Source organism: Dasypus novemcinctus, chromosome 8, assembly GCF_030445035.2.
Source record: "Dasypus novemcinctus isolate mDasNov1 chromosome 8, mDasNov1.1.hap2, whole genome shotgun sequence".
NCBI classification, from domain to species: domain Eukaryota; kingdom Metazoa; phylum Chordata; class Mammalia; order Cingulata; family Dasypodidae; genus Dasypus; species Dasypus novemcinctus.
This window is the reverse complement of record NC_080680.1, coordinates 5,553,528-5,573,099: the sequence shown is the minus strand read 5'-3', so window position 1 is coordinate 5,573,099 and position 19,572 is coordinate 5,553,528. Positions and strand designations below refer to the sequence as shown.

General features: G+C 44.1%; 1 protein-coding gene across 1 annotated transcript; it reads left to right on the top strand.

Moving 5' to 3' along the window:
- Positions 1–13,097: 13,097 nt before the first annotated feature.
- LOC101420570 (spermatogenesis-associated protein 31A6-like) lies at positions 13,098–19,089 on the top strand. Its single transcript, XM_058302837.1, is given in 4 exon segments — positions 13,098–13,512; positions 14,164–14,221; positions 15,027–15,661; positions 15,694–19,089. Coding segments are annotated over 4 exon segments (3,981 nt in total). The 5' UTR covers positions 13,098–13,251; the 3' UTR covers positions 18,721–19,089.
- Positions 19,090–19,572: the final 483 nt, after the last annotated feature.

Genomic DNA, 19,572 nt, shown 5'->3' with positions numbered 1-19,572 from the left:
CACGAAGCAAATAGACAAAGAGAACAGACAACTGGGGCAGGGGGGAGGGGAGAGGAATAAAATAAATAAATAAATCTTTTTTAAAAACCTGCATGGTATTGGCACAAGGATAGACATATTGAGCAGTGGAACTGCATTGAGAGTTCAGATATAGACCCACAATCTATGGCCAACTGATACTCAACAAGGCTGCCAAGCCCACTCAACTGGGACAGAATAGTGTCTTCAACAAGTGGTTCTGGTAGAACTGAATATCCATATCCAAAAGAATGAAAGAAGATCACCATCTCATACCCTATACAAAAACTAACTCAAGAAGGATCGAGGACCTAAATATAAGAGCCAGGACTATAAAGATTCTAGAAGATAATGTAAGAAAGCATCTATGAGGTCCTGTGGTAGGAAATGGTTTCATAAACTTTAAACCTGAAGTATGAGCAATGAAAGAAAAAATAGATAAATGGGACCTCATCCAAATTTTTTAAACTTTGCTTCAAAGGAGTTTGGCAGGAAAGTGAAAAGGCAGCCTACTCAATGGGAGGAAATATTTGGAAACCACATATCCAATAAAGGTCTTATATCCAGCATGTATAAAGAAATACTACAATTCAATAATGAAAACACAACCCATTTAAATAATGGGCAAGACACTCGAACAGTTTTCCTAAAATGAAATACAAATGGCTAAAAACACACGAAAAGATGCTCAGCATCACTGGCTATTAGAGAAATGCAAATCAAAACTGCTAAGATATCATTTTATACCTGGTAGATTGGCTAGATTGGCTGCTATTAAAAAAAAAACAGAAAACTATAAGTGTTTGGAGAGGATGTGCAGAAATTCACTGGTGGTCAGAATGTAGAATGGTTCGACCACTGTGGAGGATGGTTTGGTTGAAAGAGGAAGTTTTGGAGTATTCATGCTGATATAAGGAAAACTAGAGGATAAAATGGATGACACTGCAACCCATGATCTCTGGGGTGGCTGAGGATTGTGGTTAAGAATACAACTATAAGAATGTTCTTTCAGGATCTGTAACAATGGTACATCACTAGTACTGAGTGTTGATAGTGGAGTGATATATGAGGGACAATGCATCTAAAGTATACTTTTTTTTTTGGCTGAAACAAACATTTCTTTATTATCCTTAATCAATATTCAATATTAAGAACATAGTGTTATTTTAAAATTGAAATTATTTTTTTTCTTCTTTGTTTTCTTTCAAATGTTACATTCAAAAAATATGAGGTCCCCATATACCTGCCACCCCACTCAACCCACTCCTTCCACATGGGAAATGAATGTATTCATGCTGCCATAGGTATGTTTTCTTGATAGAATGCCACACAATAGATAACAACATATTCAACTCCCATCCATCCTGGGTAATCCTGACACTTTTTCAAATAAAATGGCAAAAATTGGTGGAATATATAGCCAGTGCCTAATAAAAGAAAACAGGTCAATTATGTCAAACTCTCAATCTCAAGGCTTTTACTTAAGAACTTGTTCCTATAAAATGAACCGTAGCCTAATTGTAATTAATGCTAAAAGTTACCTCCTATAAACTTTCTTGTCACTCAAATGTGGCCTCTCTCTAAGCCAAATTCAGCAAATAAACCTATTTGCCCCCCACCCCCCATGTGGAACATGACTTCTGGGGATAAGCCTCCCTGGCACCAAGGGATTATTACCGAATGCCAACCAGCAATGCATGAGGAAATAGACCTTGATCAAAAGGGGGAGGCATTAAATAAAAAAGACGTTTTATGGCTAAAATATTTCAGAGTGAGTCAGGAGATCATTTCAGAGGTTACACTTATGCATGCCTCAGGTAAATTTCACAAACCATCACAATAAACAAAGCTTCAAACAAGAGTGCTCCCAAGGGATCGATGGACATCTGGACAGTACAGGCAAGCCACATAGCTGTATGAAATCAACAGCCCTTTAGCAGGCTTTAATTTGGGAATATACAATAATCTATTTCCCCAGTATAATGGAGATAGACTCATTTATAAATTCTCTACTCATGGTTCTTCTACCCCTTTTATTTGAACCTATTATTATCATTATTCCCATTAAATATATGTCTTAGAGTTAAATCTTTGGACTGTTCATATGCTGGTTGAGCTCTGAATCCCAGCAGAGTTGTGAGCAACACCTCTCTCTAGTTCATCAAACTGCCTCAGGAAAACTTACAAAATTATGATGATGGACAATCCCCATTCCAAAAAAAACAAGGAGTATCTATGACTGCAAGCAAAACAGTTCCTTCCATCTGTCCCTTAATATTTAAGCCCTCACTCAATCCTAAGCAGTTAGAGTAGACACCATCCCAACTTCCTCAAGACTGAGGAATGAACTAAATTAGTGGGGAGGGGTAACCATGTACCAATATAGATTTATTATTATTGTAGGTTTTATCGGGTGGTAAGGAAGAACTCGTAACACTGAAACAAAGATAATGGTTACCAGAGGTTCAGAGGGGAGGGGAAAACAGGGCATTTTTAGGGCATTGAAATTGTTCTGTATGATACTGCAATGATGAGTATGTGACATTATACACTTGAGTATAAAACTGTACAGCGCAAAGTACAAATGGTAAGACATTGGTTAGTAGCAATGCTTCAATATTAGTTCATCAATTGTGGCAAATGTACCACACTAATCTATGATGTTAATAATAGTGGAAAATGTGTATGTGGGGGGGGGGTATATAGATTGCCTATACTTTTGATGTAACTTTTCTGTAAACTAAAACTTCCCTAAAAATAAAGGTTATCATGAATTTTTTAAAAAAGAAAAGAAAAAAAGAAATAGGGTAGTCCAGGTTGGACTGTTTATTTATTTTAATGGTTTCTTGGTCCTTTTGGAAATACAGGGAAACATAAAGTAGATTGTAAGTTAAATCAGAAATTGTTCTGGCCCCCTCTGGAAGATAACCAATTATTATTAGCTCATGAAATTACTTTCAGTTAGTGTCTTTTTTTAAAGTGGATTAAGTAATGCATCAGTAATTACAGCTCATTTTATTGATTTAAACAACATATGGGTGTATGATAATTATCTCCTACAACTGTTTCCAAATCTGCTTCCCAGGGGATGCTAACATTAAATGTCTATGCTTCCATATTTTTTCACTGTTCTGAAAATATATACTTAAGCCTATTTTAAAATTTGAGAGGTACTTCTGTAATATTCCAGAGTAGACTGCAACCAGTGCACCTCACCGACACCTGTGAGAGGGCTACTATTCTGTAAACCCACTAGTATGGATTTTTAGTTTAGACAATTTGTAGATTGAAAGATGTGCCACCATTACTAGCTAATGAGTCCAATTTTCCTAAGATTCTGTCAATAATAGCCTTGCATAAATTGGACAATTGGGTTTAAACTTTATTAAGCATAGTGTGCTAAAGGGATATAGGTTATTTGCAGCAAAAGCTTTCTATGTGTCATGAAAAGAAAACAATAAAATATTCAAATCTTGTTGAACTGGACTAACTTATTCAATCTTTTCACTGGACTCTAGACTCTTCTGCTTCTAACATGAACAGTATGGAATTCAGTAGTCCATGCTGGGTCATACGCCACTGCAAGACTGAGGTAAGTGTGGAATTATTGGGAGTTTCTTGTTTATTTCAAAGTTCCACAAGCTGGGACCTAGGGCTCCTGGCTCAGCATTCGGGGAAGGCCCTCAAATAATGTTCCTGGATTTGAATAGATCAGACAGAGAGGCTGGCAGACCTTGGAGTTGCAACCTGGGCTATCAAGTACACTTTCCCAGTGAGCGTTTCTACTCGGCTTTCATCAGGAGAAAAGCTGAAACACCACCCCCAGCGTTCTATTGACACAGATCCTGTAATGTTTTCAAAGAGGCAGAGTGGGGAAAGGGGCCTGCTTCTGCTCCCAGCTCAGTCTCCACCTGAGCATCAGTGTTTCCATCGAGCATGGACAGAGGAGGATGTCACACCAACGAAGAGCACTATAATTGGAAGGCCCTTCTAGTGTAGATAAATGTCAGCTTAACATTCTTCTTTCACAAAATAATCTAAACTTGAATAGATCTCTAAATGTCTACAAAGGCAGTTATGTATCTCTCAAAGTACAATTTTTTTCTATATATCACCTGGAAAGCACCCTTCTACCTGTCATATGTACATCAGGGTTCATTAGCCCCAAGAGTTACTGGGTTAAATTCATACACATTGTACCTCCTCTTCTTTGATGCAATAAAGGCTCATCCACAAGTTTCAAGGTGGGTGTGATCCATTTTCTTTCCAGTCGTGGCTGCCTGACTCCAAGCACTGGGCTGGGAGCCAGGCCAGAGACCAGGAGCTGCTACAAGGTGCAGTCAGAAGGGCAGCCAGGAGAAGTCCGCACCTAGCACCTTGCTTTACTAATGGAGACTCTGGGCGGAAGAAGCAAGTTCCACATATAAAAGAATCACCAGAGCTCCATTTTATATTTTCGGTGGAAAAAATGCCCAAAGTGCTTTTACGTGAATCCAGGTTGTTGTAAGCAGGGCAGCAGGGAGACAGCAAAGGAGCGTGGTTTCAAAAAACAACATTGCAGAGCGGGTATTATCAGTGGCTGAGCACGTGCTTTGCCGTTAGTGCTCTCCCTTAGGAGGTCTGGGCTTCACCTCCTATAAAAAACGAACAAACTGACCATCATGCTAAAATCTTTATGGTGTTGGGAACAATGAGTTGGCTCTGAGCTTGAAGACATTGTTTACCTTTCTGTTCTCTTTGTTATGCCTTCAGTTCTCTTTGTTATGCTTTCTGTGAGACTGGACTCACTGCTGGACATATTTTTATGTTCATTGTTTTTCTGTAGTGTTTTTTGCATTACTATCGTGCTTTTCATGTAAATCTTACCAAAGAACATGTATAAGTTATGCAGAAGACATAAGGAATAAAATATAAAATAAAATTCAGACACATCCCAACCTGCCTAAGAAATGAAATATTGTTCTTATTTTTGGAGGTCCCTCCACTATCTTCTTTATTATTCTTATTCATTTTGTAAAATATTTTTCCCTAAATAAGTGTACTGCTAAATAATGTATTAATTTGTCTTCTATAGTTTTGAATTTCAAATAAATGGAATCAAATAAATGCCAATTCTTTGGCAACTGGCTTTTTTTGCTCAATAGTGTGCCTATACGTTTTAATTTTATGATGCTTAGCTGTAGTTTATTTAGTTTAATTTTTACATAATATTCTATCATGCTACAGAGAATTTCTTTCTACTTGATTAGATTTGGGTTTGCATTTTTTGCTATTACCAAATGCAGGAGTTTCTCTACCTGACACACTTAGCCGCGGAATTGCTCTGTCAAAGTGTTTGCACCTTTCAACTGAACCAGGTTAGGATAAAGCGTTTTCCAAAGTGATGGTCTTGCTACACCTCCATCTGCAGTACAAAGCCCAGTAGGTTCACACCTTTGCCATTACTTGATATTGTCACATTTTTACATTTTGGCTATTTTGATAGGTGGGGAAAGGTTTCTCATTTTGATTTAAGTTGCATTTTCTGAATTATTAAGGCAGAACAAAAAATAATAATTTTAGCTAGTATTAAGTGCTATAAAGAAAATAAAATGGGCAAAGGTGGTAAGAAGCGGGAGGCCCCACATGAAACTGGGGCTCAGAGAAGGCCTCCTCATGGCGTTCCTTCAAACTGAACCATAAGTAACCAGATGGTGTGAGGAAGCAGAGAGCTGGAGGAGGAGCTCCAGGCAGAAGGAATGGCCTCTGGCTCTCAGATTTCCATGGTGGCTTGGAGCTATATTTCCCAGAAAGCATATTCTTAAATTTAATCCATTCCTTTGGGTTCAAATACACTGTAAATAGGACCTTCTGCTGAGGCTACTTCAATTAAGGTGTGGCCCAAAGGAACCAGTTTGGAATCTTACAGAGAAGGCTGCGGAGGGAGAAGGCAGCAGCCAGAAGTTAGCACAGCCCAGAGAAGTTGGGAGAGGCCACCAGGTGCATTGGCAGGTGACAGAGAAGCCAAGGACAAGGGCCACTGACAGCCAGACCCAGCACAGCCCAGGCTCCTGGGGGAGAGCTTCACAGGGATGACACCTTGATTTTTTACTTCTCCGAGCCTCAAAGCTGTGAGCAGAAAAACAAAAAACAAAACAAGAGCCAATAAATTTCCAGTTTCCACTGTTTAAGCCACCAATGCGTGGCTTTTATTTTAGCAGCCAAGAAACTAAAACAATTTCCATCAAAATTATTTTCTTTGAAAGGCTGAAACTAAATATTCTTATCTGGTGAGCAAGAGGGCAGCAGAGAAAATTCTCAGCCAAACTGGGGGACTAAAACAGCGATGGTGTCAGGAAAAGAAACAGTGCTTTGGATAAGAAAAGGGAGCATCTAGTGGGCTTTATTCCTATAATGAGGGTCTGAAATAGCTTGCGTTACAGAGAGAAGATTACCACATTTAAAACTTCACTAAAACAGAAGCAGAATCAAAACAAACTTGAAAAGGATGAACTGGGAAAAAATTGCACAAATATCTTAAGCTCGAAAAAAATGAAGGTATTATTAAATGTGTACATGTTTAAAAAAAGAAATGGGCTCTATTGCACTTAAAATGTGCATGAACGTGTAAGAAAGCAGTTTGTTTATCTTAGCCCCGGCTGGAGCACTTCCAACCCCATTTTGATGCTCTCTATTGTCTTCCAAGCCTTCTCATCTGTGGCTCAAAGGAATCCTTTATTTTCTGGAGAGAGAAATAATCTTTGCTTTTCCTGCCTGGAACTTTCAGCTGTGATTTGCCCAAAGGAGTTACCTATTCACTGTTGATCAATGGAGTACAAAGGAGTCAAATATGAGCCTTTCCTGTTTGTCTCAGAAATGTAAATGTGTTTCAGCTACAATGGCAGACTGCTTACCGTGGTGAATGTCAGCACCCCGCTGAAAGGGGTCAGCAGAGATATTAACCCCATTGTGGTGTGTGATCTCCACAGCCACCACCAGCTTCAAATTCACTAGAAAGATGCACAGGACTCAGAAAAGCTGTTTTATCATGGTTATAGACTATTACAGCAGAAGGCTCTTGCTTTAGTTTCTTTTGGCTGCTCAAGCAAATGCCAAGCAAGGAGGCAGCATAAGCAATGGGAATTTGTTAGCGCAAATCGAGGTGTCATCAAGGCTGTGCTTTCTTCCTGAGGACTGGTGTTCCCAGCTGGTAGCCACTGATCCGCCATCCTGGGATCCTCTGTCACGTGGCAATGCACATGGCCTCTCCTGGCCTCTCTGTTCCTTTCCTGGTTCTGTTGAATTTCAGCTTCTTGCTTTTGTGGCTTTTTGTCTCTGTGTCTGACTTTCATTTGCTTTTAAGGACTCCAGGAATATGATTAAGACCCATCCTGGGACACACCTCAACTGACGTAATCTCATCAAAAGGCCCTCCTTACAATGAGTTCACCCAAAGGAAAAGATCGAGTTTATGAACATCTTTTTCTGGGGTGCTTACAACTCCAAACCATCACAGTTACACATTAAAATCAGCAAAGAAAATAGGTGCCTACAGCAGAGTCCAAGAGAGAGCCTAAACACAAGTGTCCAGTTGTCCTCTCCCAGTGGTATAGCATGGACAGCATTTAATTCTCCCAGCAATTAACTGTGATGATCCATATGAAGTATTGCCAACTGGGGAATCTCATGGAGCCTTGGTATCCACGGTTTTTATTGGGAGTCAGCCACCTAGATATGGAATATCAGCATGCCTGACCTTAGCTACTCCATCCCCAGCCCCCTCCCCAGAGGTCAAACAGACATAGTGTGGCCCAGGGCCCCATCATATATCACAGAGTCAGCATAAGCTTCCTGCAGTGGCCAAAGGCCCCAGGTATATCCAAGGACACGTTCATCATGCAGGGCATTCCAAGGGCACTGAGGTTTCATCTCAGGAGTGAGTCAAGAGCCAGGCCTTTCTCTGGAATATGCACGGTTTGGGCACCCCAAGCTCTCTGAGAAAATCTTTCGGTGCAAGGAGTATTTGGCTAATGCTCTGTCCTTCCAAATAATTTTGAAAGGAAATAAAGACTGCTTATCTGGTTCAAGGGCCTATTTCAAAGATCTTTGGCTTGTTTACAGAAAATAAAAATAATAGAAGAATTTAAATCCACACTATTTAATTATACATATATATACATAGATATGTTGTCCTAATAAACAACTTGCATCTTCTCTGGACTCCTTTTTCTTGCCATGCATTAGCAAACCCTTTTTCCCCATTTGAATTTAGGTAAGCAAGCATTCTCCCACATGAAACCTTAAGAAGCTTCTTAACATTCATTTATATAATTTCCAGGATTATACCCCCGACCCAGTGTCCCAAATGCCTAGAGTGTCTCTGGCTTGTATCTGCTCTGTGCCCATCAGTGCTCAGATACAGTAGGGGTACACAGACCTCCACCAGGGTTCTGGAAAGTCCCAAAAGGTGTATTTATATGTGATGCTCAGGTCTTTCAGATTTGTCCCATATGGTTTGTGCTACTGTCAATTCCCAAAACTCTGTACCCCAACAGAGCAGAAAAAATACGTGGCAGCTAAGTCCTGTGAAAAGTTATCTAAGAGATACTGGTATATTGCCCCTCCTTTTTCTCTAATGTTAAGCTTGTCTAACAAGGGAAGGGTGAAAATGTGTGACTTATCAAGGGCAGCACTGCATGGGAAGAAAGGGAGATGGGAGCTAAGCTCTGCATCTAGCATCCAAAGCTGACACTGCATGGCAGAGGGAAAGAGCGGACTCCACAGATTTCCCTAGGCTCATGGAGAGCAAGGGCACAGATTGGAGAGGCATTTACTGTTGCCCAGACTTTTAACCACCAAAGGTAGCACAGTTAATGCAGCACTAAACCAGAGCAGGTTAGGATTAGAAGTGGAAATAAGAATCAGGCCTTATATTTTGTAAGTGAGCCCCTGGAAATTCCTTAAACAGATTTTCCCCTAGCCCAATATTTCCCTTCTGGTGTCTGAGAGAACAGGGACAGGAGAAGGATGAAGGGGGAACAACATGAACAGAAAGCTCCTGAGATAAGGAGTGAGGAGGAGGTATGAAGAAGGTATTTGTTACTGTGCATATCATGCACACACGTAGATTTTAAGAATGCATTACTGACATTTCATTTTCCTTGAATCGTGATTTTAACCTTACTCTTTGTTCCCATGGAGGTGAACTCAATTGCAAAGAGAACCTTTGGAAGATGTGACTTTAGATTAAGCTGTGACCACACTAGATGAGGGTTGGCCTAAATCCCATATGACTTGAGACCTTATAAAGAAAGAAAATTAAGATGCAATCAAAGAAAAGCCAGCGGAAGAAGCCAGAAGTCAGTGGAAATAGAAAGAGCAGAATGTAAGATGACCATATGATAGAAAGCAGAGGTGCAAGCCATAGAACCCCAAGGACTGCAGGAAGCCAGCACCTGAATGCTGCAGACTCAAGGAGAAGCTCTGTCTGTCAAGACCTTGATTTTGGACTTCTAGCCTCAGAAACCCATTGTGTGCTATTTGTCATAGCAGCCCTGGCAAACTAAGATATTGGCATTTGACATCCTTGAGTATATCATGACTTAAAGATCAAACCTTACCTCAGTTTACTCAGTTACATTCTGGGGTGAATTACAAGTACCACAAATAGCAAAACACCTTGCCTAATAAAAAATACTCTCCATACATTCTTTAAAACACATTTTGTATTAGGTGAGTCTTAGATGTCTACCAGGTCATCTAGTTTCACTCAATTATTGATCAAGAAACAAAAAATGTTCAAGTTAAACACACATAGATGTATTCTCATCATTGTTTTTATCATCAAAGTAAATAAAGTAAATAGGGCACTATGCTATTTTCAAAAAAAATGACCATTTTATTTTCTCCTCTGGGCATTACTAAAAGACAATTGGAAACTATGGTATTTCAATAATAAAATAATCAAAGCACAATGTTGGTTAAACTAAATATTTATGTGCATAATGACATAAAAATCATAATATACTTTAGAAAACATTAATATATTCACATAGATAGGGAAAAATTAAAAAGGATACTTTCTTAAAAAGTAATTTGGGAAAAATGGTGACTATATCTGCAATGTCTATGATCTAGATAGCAGCTGTAAATGATACAAAATAAACACTATTACTATTACAGGGATGGATTTGTTTATGCTGTCTTGTCTCTGAGCTTTTACAGGCTAAAGAAGGTAGTTATTTCGCTAAACCGTGCAAAATCAATAAGTGAGTGTTGTTCTTATCTCCCGTAAACTGCCTTGCACTTTACAGAAAGGAAAAACAAAAATGTTTGAAGTGGAGCCTTCAGAAACTGTTGAAAGGGCATCAGTTCCCAGTGTCACAAATAATGTCAACATAACAGTTTTACTGTAAGGATCACAGTTCACTATAGAAATATTAGCCTTAGTCCCCATATCCCTGAAACCTTTCAAGGGAGAACATCCACATGAAGCATGAAAAAGGATGTGACATGTATGTAGTATTCATATAATTAGACAGTCTGCCTGTTTTGTTTAATTGCCTCTCACTCTTTCACAAATGCCCCCTTACCTGCAGAAAATTTATCTTTGTAGTAGGGCAAAAAGTTGTCTAATCTGACCAAGTCTGTAAAAGAATTTCAGGAATTGGTGGCTTATTATGAGTCTGCTCAGAGTTTAGCTAAAGTATTCATGAAATATTATGCACACCTAGCGCATGTTAAGGAAGAGGATACATGTAATGTCAAAAACAACACATGCTTTTATTCATACCCTTTGACAACTTTCAACGTACATGTCACATAGCATCTGATGCCTATAAAGGCAGCAAGGTGGTAGGACAGTTTCATGAAAATAAGATAGACTTTATTAAAAGGATAATTGCTCAGTGAGCTGGCTCAGCAGTAGATTATGTCATAGATAACCCGTGGTCTTCTCTCATAACCATCCTCTGACCCTAAGATTACAGATTGCTTAAAGATGAATGACACATGTTACTAAGTCAGGCTGAGCACATTTTAGACTCCCAACACCAATTTTGTGTTAAATAAAAGGCCCTATTTCAGATCATGAGGATAATCATGTATGTGTAAGGCAAAGAGCATGAGACTAAGTGTTAAGGGTGGGATATCAGGCTTTCCCATGCCCCTCACTGGTCATGTAACCCGGGGTAGGTTTCCTAACACCAAGTCACACCTGTCTCTCACCTGAGAAGGTGTGCCTTAGCCTATAGGCTCTCTGAATTCCTTCATGGGATACTATTGCTTTGAACGGTACCAATGGATGCCATCCTCCATCACTCTATTCCTTCCATCTGGCTCATGCTGCTACTTAGAGCTCTTCTTCCTCACTGCAGAACACCCCACACAAATGAACAGCTGGGTCATGCTTTGGCCTGTTGGGTGCTGCTGATTTGCAGACCTTGGTGTCTATGTCTTGCTGAAAGAAATTCCACTTCAACATGGACCAAAGACATTTGTTCACACCCACAATGTGTTCATCATGCTTCAGCAAAGCAGAACTTGTTTCTCAAGCACTGGCCTGTTTTGGTTTGCTACCCACTCTAGCCCAATGAGTTGCAGCAGACTTACCCTTGTCCTCTTGTGTTCTCTCAGCAAGCACTCACTGGGCAGCTACTACATGTAAGGAAGTCCTGTAGGGTAGACAGAGGTGAATTCACTTTTTAAAATAAATGTACAGAAATGTTGCCTGTCTCCGAGAACTCACCATCTAGAAGTAAAGTCAGGCACATACCAAGAGGAGGCAAATTCTTCAGCAGAAATTATAGGAGGGCATGGAAGAAGGACTGAGGAGAGATGAGCTTTTCAGGGCTCTCAGAGCTCTCAGAAGAGCTACTGTTTCCCCTGGCCCTAACATTGTGATTGAGACAAAACAGAGATGGCAAGAAGGGGGGGGAATGAGGAAGTACAACCTGGGCCAAGTGGGGTGAAAAATGAGTCACACTTTCACAAATTGGGGTGACAGAGAGACATTGACAGAGAATTAACAAGCACCCCCCAAAGCACCCAGAGTACAGTTCTCTACAAGCCATCAACTCAGGAGAGCCAGGATATTGATGAGTTGGGAAAAGGTGAGATTTAAGTGGACACTGGTATCTGAGGTCAAAGTGTATATGGGTAGTGGAGAAGTATCTGGTTTGACTTCCTTAAGTGTGGATATCTCTAAAATCCTTTAACAAACACTAAAATAATATATATAGACTTACATCCTATACCTATAGCAAACAACCGCATAGCACATACTATGTGAGGTTTTTTTATCATTACCATGAAGATAGCAGTTTTAGTTCCTTGGCTGCTAAAACCAATACTGTACAATGGGTTGGCTTACCAACAGGAATTTACTGGCTCACACTTTCAGAGGCTGGAAGGCTGCCTTCCTCCTGGGGCTGGTGTCTTCTGGCTGAAGGGCAGTCTTTGCAGCTCCTTGGCTTTCCCTTCACATGGCAATGCACATAGCGGCCTCTTCTCCTTCCTCTTCTAGTTTCGTTGACTTCCAGCTTCTGACTACTCCCCTGGCGTCTCTCTGGCCTTCTCTATAAAGCCACCACCAACAGGTTTAAGACCCATCTTGACTCCTTTGAGCCACACCTTACCTGAAGTAGCCTCATAAAATGGTCCTACTTACAATGGACTCACACCACCAGGAATGGATTAAGAAATGTTTGATTCATAGATTTGAAAATACTGAATTGTTTTGACAGAGGGTATGTGTGTGTGTGTGTTCATACAGAATATTTCAAAAGCTTTTGAGTTTAACTTTTGTTAATTTCAGAATCAAAAGTGCTAGAAACTTTTTTTTTTTTAAATATCCTCTGGAGGTTGAATTTTTCAATTTGTTTTATACTGATTTAGCTGTGTAATCTTTTAATAATAAATTATCAATTTAATTTTTGTACAAGTCCCCATGCTTGAAGATGGCAAAGGTTGATTGAAACAAAAATTTTTTAATTTTCAAAGATTATGAAATTGGTGGCACTCAAGCCAATGGATAAAGGACACCAGGCAGCAATGGGATTTATCTGGGTTTCAAGTGGAATCACCTGAAAATTGTACTAAGGTTCATCGATGACTAGAGGGTGTGGTTGGAAGCCCCAGAGGAGGGCAGAGGTATCTAGAATGTGGGAGTAAAGGGGGTGGGGGGAGGGGCTGTCAGCCTTGCTCTTCCCTTCCCCCACCCTCAGGAGCCCATTGTGATGAAGTCACAGCTTTGTGATGTGGGCCTGCAACTTTAGTCCAGAGCTCATTCTTGCTGCTCAGTTGCCTACTGGCAGCAGTGCTATTCAGATGATGGAGAATTATCTCTTATCTCTGGAAAAATTTAATGCTATCTGGCTGAGCTCCAGTTCCAATTCCTGGCTCATTGATATCACCCTCGCCCTCCTGTGTGGTGTGGGGCTCTTCTTCCTGCTACTCCCCTGTCTCCCGAGTAACCCGTCTTCATCACCCCTTAAGGAAAGAAGACCCCTCAAAAAGGTAAGGGTTCCTCAGCCCAAACACAACAGAGAAGGAGTCTACTTCTCTCCTCCCATTTCCACTTTCCTAAATCAACCAGAGAGACTTGTAAGATGGGAAATCTCAGGAAAGACTAGAGCATCTCCTTTCTAGGGACGGGCCAGGCCAGGAGTTAGAGTGGGCATGAGGAATTTATGTGAAGGTCTCAGGCCATCTCTCTGGGTGTGGTAGTGAACTCCAGGACAACATCTGAAATGCAATGGCCCAGATGACGATGGACTCCTAAGAGGGTCCTGGATTGCTGCAGGATCAGAGTCCTCAGCCCCGGGTCATTCATCACCTTCCCCTGACAGGTGTCTCCTCTGCACGGGGACTGATGGATAGAGCACTGCAGAAAGTTTATGATCTGATGCTGCTTGGAAAGCAGAATCCCACATGATAGAGGCCAGATGTGCCTGTAGGTCTGGGGTGTGTCCCCTTCTTAAAATCCATTGTGGCTCTCACAAAATTCTCTGCCTCATTCAAAGATGGAAAACAAGTATTTTGAACCACTGTAGAAATGAATAAGCACACAAACCAGAACTCTTTTAGATAAAGGCAGCTGGGCCTGTCACTCTTGGGTCTTGAGAGGGGAGAACTGGCCCGGCCCCTCATTCCCTTCTTCTTTCTCAGCCTCATGTGGAGACACGGGGGAGGAGCAGGAGGCAGAGGAGATGTGGAGCTTTGAAAGGTAAGCTTCTGCCCACTAAGCCCCAAGTCAGGGGCTTACAGCCCACCCCTCTGAGGAAGGAGCTCTTTAGGAGACTCCGGCGAGGAACCCCAAGACCTTGTCAGATCCCTGCTGGGCACTCGGGTGGGAAGAAGCAGTGACGGGCCTGGGCAATGGGTTCTGCCCGGAGGGGTGGGGGGTGCAGTGATGGAAAACCGGCTGGGCTGGAGGTGGAGCACCTAGGCGCAGCTGAGGATGAGCTGTTGAGCTTCCCTAAGGCTCAGATTCCTCCGTGAGATGTCGCAGGGGATAACGGCTGTGGGACCACTTTGTAAATGAAGAGCATCTCCCATACCTGAGCCCTGCCATGGCCTTCACGGATGGAGTGACCTTGTCACAGAGGCCTGGGTGACAGAGTCTAACACCTGATGGCCTCCCTGAAAGGGACATTCCCTTCAGCCTCCTGTAAGGTCCTTAGGCCCCTCCCTTCATGGCCTGTAACCCAGAGCCCTGATTTCCAGCCTGCAGAGAAAGCCTGCAAGCATTAAAGGAGACTCGGGACCTGCCTGGTCCTGCTTCTGAAAATGTGAATAACCTTTCCCCTTCTCTCCTGCATTGCTCTTCTTATCAGCCCCAATGCAATCCAAGGGCAATAGGGTGGGCTGAGGCTAATAAAGGAGGGAAGCCCATGGGACAGAGCGAGGCAGAAGGCCCCTGGGTGTGGGATGGCAGGACGTGGTGAGCCGGGTGTGGGGAGCAGAGGGCCCCGTGCCTCAGGGGCTCCCCCTCTGCCTGGCTCTCCCGGCCCTTCTGCTCCTGGCTGCAGCTGGTGCTTCCTGTCCCTGCAGCCACCTGGAGCAGGTCCCCGACCGGGGCGACTTTCATCAGCTCTCATGTCAAGAGCCCTCTGGTGAGCTGCGTGAAACGGATCCTGCTGAAGCCCCTCTCCCACCAGAGGAGCTCGTGGACAACTCTGCTCCCACCATCCCCCCTTTGGGTTCCACAGCTCCCCTGACCAAGCCCCCTCTGCCTCTAGCCACGACCCTGTCACCGCACCCAACGACCCCTTCAGTTCCTCTTTCACACTCATCGCCGAGGGCTTCTCAGCCACCACTGGTTCTAGACCATCACTCAAACCAGCCGGTTGCACCTTTCCTTCCCGTAACACATGCCTCTGCTTCGTTAGCCTGCCCTCTGCCTCCACCCTCCTTCTCTGCTCCACCACTGCTGGACTCCAGCTTGCCTCTTTCTCTGTGTGACTCCATTTCATCCCCACTGGGCAGGTCCCTTGATAACAACTCCTGGCTGTCTGCTTCTATGCCAGCAATCCCGGGCCTTGCTCACTCAAGCCACACCAGCCCAGCCTTGCCCTGGTGGTGGGCAGCTGCCAGGGCCCTGTTATCCCCCACCTCAGCACACTCCACATTCCAGCAGGAGCGGCTTTCCCACCACTCACGAAGGGCCTCTTTGTGGGGAGGCCCATTAACAGGCAGGTAGAAGTTGGTGGCCCCTCTTTCCTCAACCCTGATATCCAAAAGCTCCTGGAACTACAAACTGCAAAGAGAATGGAATTTCAGATGTGGAAGGAAAAGGAAAAGAAGGGACCAGACTACCATCGGAATTCTTTAGGGAATGTGCTAAAGTCACTTGGTGCTGAGCAGGACAACACAGTTGTCCAACCTCTCTGGAGCAGCAAAGGCAAACCAGAGCAGCTACCCAGTCCTGAGATGCCCCCACATCCTGAGACCCTGAGGGCCAATTTAGAGCAGAAATATAGCCAGTTCTTCTGGGGCCTCCCCTTTCTGCACAGCGAGTCTCTGGTGGCTAGTGTCCAGGTTCCTGGTTCTGTTTTATTCAATGGAATCATTAGGGTCTTACCAATTCAAATGCAGGCTGAGGAAGTCACTCTTCATTCACATCCCCAGCCCTTGCCAAATTACATTGTTCAACCCGCACTCTTGATTCCAACAGTGCCCCGATCCCAGGTCCCACTTAGGTCTCAAGTCCATTTACAGTCACAACCTCTGGTCCATCTCCAATCCCCTTTCCCAGTCCTACTGCGGTCCACACCCCAGACTGTTTCCTGTAGAGAATTACAGCCAACCTCCTGGAATGTGCCACAATCCCTCGTTCCAAGTGCTATTCAAAACCTGGAATGTCACCTTGGGAAGAAGCAACTGGAAAGTTGGAGGACTTTACCCCTTGTGGTCAAGAGATCTCAGAAAGCCTTTAATTCTCTCACGTCCAGCTTTCCCCAGGGGACCCAGGCCTCCCAGGCCTACAAGACCATCTTCATCCTTCCCGGGAATTTTCCTCTCAATCCTGATATTCAAAAGCAACTGGAGCAACACCTTCAGAAAAGGCTCATTCAACAGCAGAGTGGCCTGCCCCGTAGGATCCACCATGTGACTCTGGGACAGATGCAGCCTCAGAGAAAATCACCAGGGATCTGTCATGAACCATCTCAGCCCTCTGTATGTGAACGGCAAAGTAGCAAGAACATAAAAAAGGTGAGATTCAGCAACTTAGGAAACTTCCATCTGTTCGGCTCAGCAAACTTCCAGCTAGGGAAGGGCCCAAAGGCAGATCTGGGGCAGAGTCTGGGGCGGGTCTCAAAATATAATGCATATCAGCAACCAGAGAGCTGTGAGAGGGACTCTGCCCAAAGGTCAAAACTTGAGCTGAAGAAACACTCAGAGAGTGATTCAGGAAATGATTCTGCAAGGGACCCAGATGAGAAACAAACAAAAAATTACCTCAAAGCCCATGTGGACAGGAAGTTGGGGCAGATCAGTGAGGGAAGAATCTCCATGCAAGTGTGTCGTTCCTGGTTGTCTACCAGCCATGCCTTGCTCAAGTCTGACACCCAGGTGGAAACCAGTAATCTGGTATCCTCGAAGGGTCAGAAATATTGCATAAACACCTCCCAGGAGGTTTCCTTCCTCAGTATAAATACATGAAAGGTGCTGGAAGCACATATTAGAAAGTTTTGGGTGCAGCACAGGTGGGGCCTACTTCTTAAAGTATTTGAGGCCATAAAACTCTTTAAGTTGAGGAAGGCCCAGGCCCAGCGCCTTCAGCATTCACCCTTTCCCACCTCACCCATCCATAAATCTGGTGCCAGGATAGCCGAGGTTGGCAAGCTCCCAGGGAGAAAATCCCAGAGGTATCAGCAAGAGAAGGTTACAACAACCAAGTCAGCACCCACCCTGAATAGTCCTCTCCCTTCCCCATTGATTCCATGTGAGGAAATCCAGGAAATTCTGGCACTGGTCCTTCCTGATGAGGACCGTGGGCTCCCAGAAGCCCCTCTGACTGGACAGGAGGTCAGGGAGCCTCCTCAGTCACTCATCCCCAACACCATGGGTAGTACTGAGCAGAGTGGGACTCTCCCGGGCTCCCAGAAAAGCAGCCTGGAGTCAATTTCACATCAAGCCATGGCAGACAGTGCATCCTATAAGGAGAATAAAAGTCCTATCCCAGGAGCCTCCAGCCCTGGTGAATCAATATTGAAGATGAAGGTAGAATCCCATTCTTCAAGTTCTGAAGAGAGGAGGGAGGCCATCAAGGCTGACCAGTACCCTGCTCATTGGCCAAAATGCATAGACATCCTGAGAACCAGTCAGCCAGCAAGCTGCCACATTCTAAGTGAGGATCTGAGTGGCTTAGGGATTCCTGGGACCAGTCAATGCTCTACACCCTGTGGAACATCTGACACCCAAGTTCCAGGACAACTATACCCTATAGCAGAGGTTGTTAGTGAACTTGAGACCAAAGTGAAGGTCAAGCCAGAGAATGAGCCTCAAGAGGGCCTCACTGATGTACTCCATGCCTTAGACAGCCCAGCTTCTCGGGTGCACACATGCTGTCCTGGAGGCACCACCAGTGGGAAAAAGCCATCTTCTCACGTGGTAAATGGCAGCCTGGCAGCTAGAGAGAGAAGCCTGGGGTGGCAGGAGTCTAAAATCTTAACACTTCAGGCCCCATTGAAAAGCCAGAACAAGATTTTTCCTCCTCCTACCAGAATAGAGGACCGTAGGAGACCCAGACCAGAAGAGCATGAAGAAAGGTGTGTAGGATTGGGGAACCTCCCCGCCAGAAGAACGAGCCAACTTGGCCAGGCAAGGGGACTAGGCAATATCCCAGGCAAGACCCTCCAGTCCCCACCAAAGAAGGAAGAGTCTGGGGCCGACATTCCCTTCAAGAAAAAGATGAGTGACTTTCTTCAGTGGGTTTTCTCCAATAAAAGCAAAGGGCAGGAAGGTCCTCTGCCCAAATGCAAGCCCATGCCAGCCTCTGCCCAGGGCCATGGACCAGTCAAAACCATATCAGCCTGTACAGCCAAAGAGGCTGCCAAAGTTCAGGCACTGGCGATGGCTGTCGGCCACATGCTAGAGGAGAAAATAACCCTTCAAACCCCAGAGAGAGGTCAGCAGAAGCGAAAAGCCCCGGTCCCTGTGCAACAGGGGCGTTCCTTCTGCCACAAGGCCCCCCCTCCCCTGAGCAGAGGAGAGTGGTGAGCAATACAGTCTGCAATCGCTACGACACCCCGGAGAGGTGCTCTGTCAGAGAAAAGTGGGTCAGAGACAAGGATGGAAACATCTGGAAATTTGTGGGAATCAAGATGAACAATTACGCATTGCCCCCTGGGGCGGCCGTGTCCCCAGTCGGTTCCCACCAGGAATGGTCATGGATGCTGGGCGAGTCGGCCCGCCCTCCCCACTGCCCATGGCACTGTCTTTTTAGAGATAATTCATCTAATCAATTACAAAACGCTTCTCCACTCCTTCCCAGTAGAAAATGTTCTGTCCAAGGGAAAATCCCCTACATGCAGAGAAAAGCCTTTCCCTCATATTAGCACATCCTCTGCTGATGCAAGATATTTAGTATTCCCCAATATATATGTTTTTTCTCCTAAAAAAAGTCGTGGCTTCCATTTGTCATGCTGGGGCTGAGAGTCAATGTTGTGGGAGATCGCCTTGGTTTCTAGAAGGGAAGGCAGCATGGGGGGAGGCTGACAGTGGCATTGCATGCCCACCCTCTCTCCAGGTTCCTCTGTTTCATCATTACAAAATCAAAGGCATCCAGGGCTTTTCAATTTGACATCTGGCTCAAGCTGCTTCTCCCCAGCTTTCTCTCTGCATTGAACTTGATGCAGCAGTAGAGAGGATGGCTTACAGAGGCACCATGGACAGGGCCAGACAGTCCCCACTCAGGCTCCGGGACATGTTGGGGACAAGCAGCTTCACAAAGCAGGCATGGGCTTTGAGGAGGGGGGAAGACGGGGAGGGCAGTTGTGCTAGGATCTAAATTCAGAGGAGAGGGAAAGGACACAGATGTCACCCGCCCTGGGAGCCCTTCTCCCGACAAGG